The sequence below is a fragment of the Coturnix japonica genome, unplaced genomic scaffold (assembly GCF_001577835.2).
Source record: "Coturnix japonica isolate 7356 unplaced genomic scaffold, Coturnix japonica 2.1 chrUnrandom497, whole genome shotgun sequence".
Classification (NCBI taxonomy): domain Eukaryota; kingdom Metazoa; phylum Chordata; class Aves; order Galliformes; family Phasianidae; genus Coturnix; species Coturnix japonica.
Genome location: NW_015439889.1, coordinates 52,109 through 60,388, shown reverse-complemented (window position 1 = coordinate 60,388; position 8,280 = coordinate 52,109). Strand labels below are relative to the sequence as shown.

At 63.7% G+C, this 8,280-nt stretch overlaps 2 protein-coding genes across 2 annotated transcripts in view; both read left to right on the top strand.

Annotated features, from left to right (window-relative positions):
- Nucleotides 1-488: 488 nt before the first annotated feature.
- On the top strand, nt 489-6,245 carry LOC107307156 (microtubule-associated serine/threonine-protein kinase 1-like). The gene is given in 15 exon segments (XM_015850611.1): nt 489-541; nt 2,223-2,373; nt 2,842-3,005; nt 3,327-3,402; nt 3,764-3,934; nt 3,936-3,971; nt 4,507-4,608; nt 4,780-4,900; nt 4,988-5,055; nt 5,146-5,231; nt 5,318-5,526; nt 5,626-5,764; nt 5,848-5,980; nt 6,086-6,156; nt 6,227-6,245. Coding segments are annotated over 15 exon segments (1,599 nt in total).
- A 58-nt stretch (nt 6,246-6,303) lies between these two features.
- The window catches only part of LOC107307155 (microtubule-associated serine/threonine-protein kinase 1-like), a 2,732-nt gene continuing 755 nt past the window's right edge, over nt 6,304-8,280 (top strand). Inside the window, exons 1-7 of the mRNA XM_015850610.1 lie at nt 6,304-6,438; nt 6,520-6,642; nt 6,842-6,951; nt 7,086-7,213; nt 7,381-7,538; nt 7,613-7,777; nt 8,031-8,278. Coding sequence (XP_015706096.1) covers nt 6,324-6,438; nt 6,520-6,642; nt 6,842-6,951; nt 7,086-7,213; nt 7,381-7,538; nt 7,613-7,777; nt 8,031-8,278 — 1,047 coding nt within the window. The 5' untranslated portion in view covers nt 6,304-6,323. The remainder of the gene's footprint in view (nt 6,439-6,519; nt 6,643-6,841; nt 6,952-7,085; nt 7,214-7,380; nt 7,539-7,612; nt 7,778-8,030; nt 8,279-8,280) is intronic.

Here is an 8,280-nt window from a genome sequence, read left to right as displayed (position 1 = left end):
CCGTGACCCCCGAACGGCGCCGCTATGGGACGATCGGGGAGTGATCCGGCGGGGCAGACTGCGGTACGGGGGGGGCGGGGGGAGCATAATGGGGGTCCTTAAGGGCAGGGGGGCAATGGGCTATCTGCAGCCCCGACCTGCGAGGGGGAGGGGAGAAGGGTTGATTTTTTTGGGGGGGGGCGGGTCGGTGAGGTTGTCTTGCAGGGACATGATTTTATGGGAGGGGGTTCGGGGTCTCGTTCCCCCCCCCCACGTTTTGCAGAAGGAGCTGCCGCTGCCGAGGATGGAGCAGCAGGCTGAGCACCCCCCCCCCCGGTAACCCCCCTTCATTTAGGTGGTGGCCGCTCGCGAACGGAACGGAACGCACCCCCTCCCATCACCCCCAGCCCCCCCCCACAACCAGCCCCGCCCGGCCCCGCCCGCGCGCTGCGGCCGCCTGTCCGCTGTTGTCCCCCGCGGCTTCAGCCTGGACCCCCCGGACCCCCCGGATGCGATCCCGTGTGGGCAGCGGCAGCGGCAACAATGTTCCGCCGCACCAAGAGTAGCGCCGGCCTTCATCTCCATCCTCGGCCCCTCCATCATCATCATCCTCATACCCCCCCACACACACACCGATCCTTTTTCATCCACCTGCCCCCCACCCTTTGCGGGGGGGGGGGATTTCACCCGGCCGCCGACCCTCCTCTCCTCCCCATCCATCGTTCGCCCCTCTGCCTTTATCCTTCCGGCCTTCATCCCTCCTTCATCCTTCCTCCCCTTTCATTCCCCCCATCTCATTCCTTACCCCCATCTCTTTCTTTTTTCTTCATTCCTCATCTTCTGGCTTCATCATCCCCTCCTTCCCACATCCAACATCATCCTCATTCCTCATGCCCTTCATACCTAACCTCTCATATCCTCCCTCTCCCCATATCTCATCCATCTTCCCTCCATATATCCTCACTTTCCCCCCATACCCAATTCCACACAACCTCCACACCTGGCTCACGTCCTTTCCTCCCATCGCTCCTCATTCCTCCATCCCCTTTTTCCCATGCCCCACCCCCCATTACCCCACCAGTTTTTGTTTTTTGTTTCTGGGATGTATTTATTTGGGGGAGGGGCGGGCTGTTGTGGGTACGTTCCTCTATATACACGAGGGCGATCCTTGCCCATCCCTCATAGCCCCCTTCCCCATGGTGTCCCCCCCCCATGCATCATCCAACACGCAAACAACCAAAAGCTGCCCGATAACCAAACCAACAACCGGAAGAGTCTGATCTCTGTACCAGCACATCCTCCCAATCACACACCCTCCTCCGGAAAAAAAAACCCATACACTCGACCTGTTGCCAGGAACAATCGGTGAGACCCCCCCCCTCTTGGGCCCCCTCCCCCACCCGGACACCACCAGCCCCTTGGGATCTCACCCCAAATCCCCCTGAAATCCCTATTCAATCGCAGGACACCCCCAGTGCCGTCCCCCCCATTTGCTGAGATTCCCCCCGAGGCGACCCAATTCTATAGTCCCCCTCCTCACCTCCAGCCCCCAACCCCCCCCCCCCCCGATCCTCCGTCGGCACAGCCCCAGAGACACCCTTCCCCTACCACGGCAAAAAACATACTTGCGACCCCCCCCAAGACTCGACATTTGCACCTGTCTCCAGGGGCACACCATCTGTCCTCCCCCCACAACATAAAAAACCTACTTTATGGCAGATACTCCAAAGCCTTCATAGGCTAAGAAGGCCCCCAGCCCACCTCCACTCTTCCCCCCCATTCACTGCATCTCTCCTGATGCCCCCAGCTCTTTTCCCGTGGCTGTGGGTGGAGACTGGCCAGGTGGGGGGGGGCTGGCAAATTGGGGGTGGCGGGTAGGGGTTATTGGTGCAGTTATGTTCAATCCCCATGGTTCCCTTCCATGTCCCCCCCCAGGCAGCAGCCCCCCTGGAAGCCTACACATCCCCGCATACTTCTTCCCCCCAGCACCAGCCCAAAATACTTCTGCCTTCGCCTCATCGCCCGCACGGGTGCCGCGAGGGCGCAGGCAGGCCATCCCATGCGCTGTGCTGGGGGATCCCGGAAGCGGTGGCGAGTTAAATGTCCCATTTGGGGGGGGGGTCTCAGTGTGGAGAGGTCTCAGAGTGGGGGGTGACTTCCTAGAATGGCGGGAAACAGCTCATGGCTGGGTGGGGTTACACGAGGTGTGAGATGCGCCCTCTATTGAGGGCGTCTGGTCACAGGTTGGGTGGTCACAGGTTGGGGGTGTCTTGGGTGGGGGGGTTCACTGAGGTCACCCCAAAGCCCGGCGTAAGGCCGTACGGGCGCCGGTGGTCACTGGCTTCGCTCCCCTCATCTGGCTATGGGACCAACACCCCCAGCTCCACTGTCTCGGTGAGTGCAGGTGGGTCCCTCGGTGCCCCCTAACACCCCCCTCCCAAAATTGGTGCTGGGTGCTTCCCCATTATGAGAACATGAGAGTCCCACCAGTGTTGGGGGGTTGGAGTCTTATTGAAGGGGGGTCCTTGCGGCATGCATCATGGGAATCTGTGAGGGGGATTCATGGGGAGGGGGCCTGGGGGGGGACATGGGAAGATATCAATGAGGGGGTCCATGGAAGCGTCCATGGCGAGGATCCATGAGGCGGGGCTTCATGAGGGCGGGGGATGGGGGAGATCCATGGAAGGAGCGTCCATCGGGGTCCATGGGGGGGGATCCTGGGGGTGTCCATAGAAGGGAAACGTGGTGACACACAGGGGGAGGTCCACGGGAAGGGGTCTGGGGGGGGTCCATGGGGGGATCCATGGGGGGATCCATGGGGGGGGCCCATGGGGGGGCCCATGGGGTGACGCGGGCGCGCAGTCTTCGTGCTCGTCCCAGGAGCGCCTGCATCAGCTGCCAGCGCAGCCCACGCCGGAGGAGCTGCGCTTCCTCTCCCGACATTTCGGCAGCTCCGAGAGCCTGGCTGAGGAGGAAGGGGGGTCACGGGGGGGGGCAGCCCCCCGCCCCAGGTCCCGCAGCCTCAGGTGGGGCCGGGGATGGCGTGGGGTCGGGGGGAGATATGGAAGAGTGGAGGGGAGTGGGGCAATGGGGAAATCAGGAGACACCTGGAGGTGATGGTGGGGTTGGGGACCCCCGTGGGGGGACCATGGGGGCAAAGTGGGAGGGGATGGGGTACAGAAGGGGTGGGGACAGCAGGGAAATTGATGCAAAATCGGGGACATTTTGTAGCTGGGGGACACCGTGGGGACATGAGGGGACACCTGGGGGTGATGATGTGGGGTTGGGGACATTTTGGGGCTGGGGGGGTGATGGAGGTCCTGCAGGTGCCAGCGTTGTCCCCCCAGCCCTGGGCGCTCGCCCTCATCCCACGACAACGAGATCGTGATGATGAACCACGTGTACAAGGAGCGATTCCCCAAGGTGGGAGACCCGGGGGGCTGCAGGGGAATGTGGGAGATAGGGGTGGTTTAAAGAGGGGGTTTGGGATCCTGGGAAGGGGACTTGGAGTTACAAGAGAGCATAGAGGGAATATGGGGGGAGGATTTGGATAAGGGTGGGTCTATAGAGCACTGGGGGAGCATATGGGATCTTGAGGATCTGGGAATTTATGGGGCACTGGGGGATATATGAGGTCTTGGAGGACTTTAGGGGGGCTACAGGGTATTGAGGGACCATATGGGGTCTTGAGGTTTATGGGATTGTTGTGGGGCAGCCATGGGGGTCTGTGGGGCGCTGGGGTTCCCAGGGCCCAGCAGGGCAGCGTTGGGTTCTGGTCCCACAGGCAACAGCGCAGATGGAGGAGAGGCTGGAGGAGTTTGTGCGGAGCTGCGGCCCCGGGGGGACCCCGCTGGCAGACGGAGCTTTGAGCTTCATCCAGCACCAACTGGCGGAGCTGGCTCGTGACTGCTTGGCCAAGTCCCAAGGGGCCCTCATCACTTCTCGCTACTTCATGGGAGCTGCAGGAGAACATGGAGCGGCTGCTGCAGGACGTGAGTGGGGCTGTGGGGACCCAGTGGGGGACAAGGGCACCCAACAGGGGGGGGATAAGGGCACCCAATGGGAACCCAATGGGGGATAAGGGCACCCAATGGGAACCCAATGGGGGATAACAGCACCCAATGGAAACCCAATGGGGGATAAGGGCACCCAGTGGGAACCCAATGGGGGATAACGGCACCCAATGGGAACCCAATGGGGGATAACAGCACCCAATGGAAACCCAATGGAGGATAAGGGCACCCAATGGGATCCCAATGGGGGATAACAGCACCCAATGGGAACCCAATGGGGGATAAGGGCACCCAATGGGAACCCAATGGGGGTAACAGCACCCAATGGGAACTGAATGGGGGATAACAGCACCCAACGGGAACCCAATGGGGGATAAGGCCAGTAAGGACCTAATGCCACCCAACAGTATTCAGTAGAACCCAAGAGGCCCCAGTGGCACCCAGTGGGCACCCAATGTACACCCCGCACCCCTGGGTGCCACTGGGACCCCCCCATCTCTCTTTACTCCCCCAGGCCTACGAGCGCTCGGAGTCCGAGGAGGTGGCCTTCATCACGCAGCTGGTGAAGAAGCTCCTCATCATCATCTCCCGCCCTGCGCGGCTGCTGGAGTGTCTGGTCAGACCCGGGACCCCCACAACACCCCAAAGAACCCCCAGACCCCTTTTCCACCCCAAACACCCCATAGAACCCATCCTTCCTGCTCACCATGGCACCTACTGGCATCTACTGGTGTGCCATGGCGCATGCACACACGTGACACACGCGTGACAGCCCGTGTGCCCACAGGAGTTCGACCCGGCCGAGTTCTACCAGCTGCTGACGGCGGCGGAGGGGCAGGGGCTGCTGAAAGCCGACATCCCACGTTACATCATTGGGCAGCTGGGGCTGGCGAGGGACCCCTTCCCTGGTACGTGTGTGGGGTTGCATGGGAAGCACACGCGTGTGAGGCATGTGGAGCTCGTGCACACGCATGTGATGTCCTGTGACCCCACAGATGTGGTGCACCTGGAGGAGCCCGACAGCGGCGGCTGCAACACCCCAGAGCCCGAGGAAGGGGCTGAGGTGGGCGCCGTGTTGGTGTCTGTGTGCCCACATCACCCCATACCCCCCCACATCACTCTACACCTCCCCATATCCCCCCCACCCCCCCAGGCTCGCAGCGCTGCCCCCAGACCCAAGAAACCACCTGGTGAAAACGACTTTGAGACCATCAAACTCATCAGCAACGGCGCCTATGGGTGAGCAGCCGTGGGTTGGGGGCCGGGGGGCTCCATGTTGGGGGGTTTTTGGGGGGGTCCCAGCCTGACGGAGCTGCTGTGTGCAGGGCGGTGTATTTGGTGCGGCACAGGGCCACCCGGCAGCGCTTTGCCATGAAGAAGATCAACAAGCAGAACCTCATCCTGCGGAACCAGATCCAGCAGGCGTTTGTGGAGAGGGACATCCTCACTTTTGCAGAGAACCCCTTTGTGGTCAGCATGTTCTGCTCCTTCGAGACCAAGCGCCATCTCTGCATGGTGATGGAGTACGTGGAAGGTATGTTCTGGGGGGGGGGTGGCCATATGGGGGTTACCATACAGGGCTGGGGGTCGCGATATGGGGCAGGACGGGGCTGTTTATGTCCCCATCCCGCAGGGGGGGACTGTGCCACGCTGCTGAAGCACATCGGGGCGCTGCCTGTGGACATGGCAAAGATGTACTTTGCTGAGACTGTGCTGGCACTGGAATACCTCCACAACTACGGCATTGTGCACCGCGACCTCAAACCTGACAAGTACCGGGGGGGCTGAGGGGGAGGGGGGTGAGGAAGGGGCTGTGGAGGGGTCTGGGGGGTCCCAGCTGCCGCCCCCCCCGCAGCCTCCTCATCACATCGCTGGGCCACATAAAGCTGACGGACTTCGGGCTGTCCAAGATTGGCCTGATGAATATGACCACCAACCTCTATGAGGGGCATATGGAGAAGGACACCAGGGAGTTCATGGACAAGCAGGTGGGGGTCAGAGTTGTGATCAATGGATGTTGCCTGTATGGCAATGGGCTGTGGGTGTTATCAGCCGCCCTGGTTGGGGGGGGATTGACTAACCCTGTCCCCCAGGTGTGCGGCACCCCAGAGTACATCGCTCCCGAAGTGATCCTGAGACAGGGCTACGGGAAGCCAGTGGACTGGTGGGCCATGGGAGTCATCCTGTACGAGTTCCTGGTGGGCTGCGTCCCCTTCTTTGGGGACACCCCCGAGGAGCTCTTCGGGCAGGTGATCTCGGGTACGGGGCCATGGGGTCGTGGGGGGGCGCAGGGGGGATGGGGCTGCTCCTGTGTTCACTCCTCCCCCTTCAATGTGTCCTTCAGATGAGATCCTGTGGCCGGAGGGGGATGAAGCTCTGCCCCCCGACGCTCAGCACCTCATCTCCTGCCTGCTGCAGACCGACCCCCTGCGGCGCCTCGGGGCGGGTGAGACCCAAAGCCCCCCCCCCCCCCACGTTACCTCTGTGTCACCCCACACCACCCCATGGCCCCGATGTCCCCATGCAGGGGGGGCACAGGAGGTGAAGGCTCACGGCTTCTTTGCGGCGCTGGACTGGACCGGGCTGCTACGGCAGAAAGCTGAATTTGTGCCTCACCTGGAGTCTGAGGAGGACACGAGCTACTTCGACAGTGAGTGACCCCCCCATGGGCACCCCCTGGGGCACTCACGGCACCCATGGAACCCTTAGAAACCCCCAATGCTTCCACACAATGTGTGTCCTTTCCCTATGGAAGCTTCCTTTCCAATGGGATCACCCGAGCCCCCTTAGGGACCCTTCATACCCCTCCTCACATTACCACCCCCTCACTCTTGTTCCCCCCCCCCCAGCACGCTCAGACCGTTACCCCCACGTCACCTCGTATGAGGATGAGGACACGACAGAGGATGAACCCGTGGAGATCCGGCAGTTCTCATCCTGCTCCCCTCGCTTCAGCAAGGTGGGGGCAACGGGGGGAGCACGGGGACAAGGGGGGGGGGTCCACATGGGGTCGTGCAGAACGGGTCGGTGGTGGTTCACCCTCACCCTCGTGCTGCCCGGTGGGATCCCAACGCATCTCCCGTTCCCCCCCAGGTTTACAGCAGCCTGGAGCAGCTCTCGCAGCAGACGGAGCCCAAAGCGCCCAAGGGGCGGCCCCGGGATGAGGGGCGGCGAGACGGCATCGCCCGGGAGCGGGGCTGGCGCACGGCGTCCCCCGAGCTGTGAGTGTGGGGGGGACATCGGTCCCTGGGGGGACACAGCGGGGTCCGGGAGGGGACACCCCTGTTCCTGGGAGGGGGGTCGTGTGGGTCCCTCAATGGGGCACGGGCTGTTCCCATGGGGGTCTGCCTGCCTCGCCCCTCCCCCAGCAGCCCTCTACTTTCTGCAGGAAGCGCCCACCGGCGCCTGAGCCCCCCCCAGCCGAAGGGGACAGCAGCCCCCCCCCGGGGGCACGGCGCCGCTTCTCGGCCCTGCTGGAACCGGGACCCCCCCGCAATGGGGCGACCCCCCGCGACGGCCCCACCGAGGGCGCCCCCGAGGAGCCAGGTGGGCGCTGGGGCATCCCCGTGTGTCACCTCACCCCCCCCCGTTCCCCATCACCGCCACGTCCTCTCCTTTAGGTGACCGGGTGCAGCCCCCCCCCTCCCGCACCGAGCTGGGGCTGCGGCGGCCGCGACACCCGGGGGTGACCCCCGAGGGGGGGGCTGATAAACGGAGCCCCCGCGGCCCCGGGAAAGTCACCAAATCGGCGTCAGCCACCGCGTTGTCCGTCATCATCCCCAGCGGTGAGCGACATCCCCGGGGATGGGGACCCCCAGGGGTCCTACAGGGATGGGGGCGGTGGCTGCCGGTCCCAAAGGGCGCTATGGTCCCTTAGGACCCCACAGCCAGCAGCGTCCTTTGGGGTCACCGTGTCCCCAAGGGGCCGGCGGTGTCCCCAGGGGGGGGGTCCCGGTGTCCCCGGGGGGGGGTCCCGATGTCCCCAGGGGGGGGGTCCCGGTGTCCGCCCTGGTGCTCACGGTGCCGCTGTGGGTGCAGGGGAGGCGGCCGGCTCCTCCCCCCTGGGCAGCCCCATGTCCCCCCGTTCTCTGTCCTCGGATCCGTCCTCACGGGACTCCTCCCCCGGGAGGGAACTGGCCCCGGCCGTGGCTGCCCCCCGTTCCCCCATCGCCATCCCGAGGCCCGGCAAGAAGTTCGGCTTCACTCTACGTGCCATAAGGGTCTACCTGGGGGACAGCGACGTCTACAGCGTGCACCACGTCGTCTGGGTCAGTGGGGATGGGGGGGT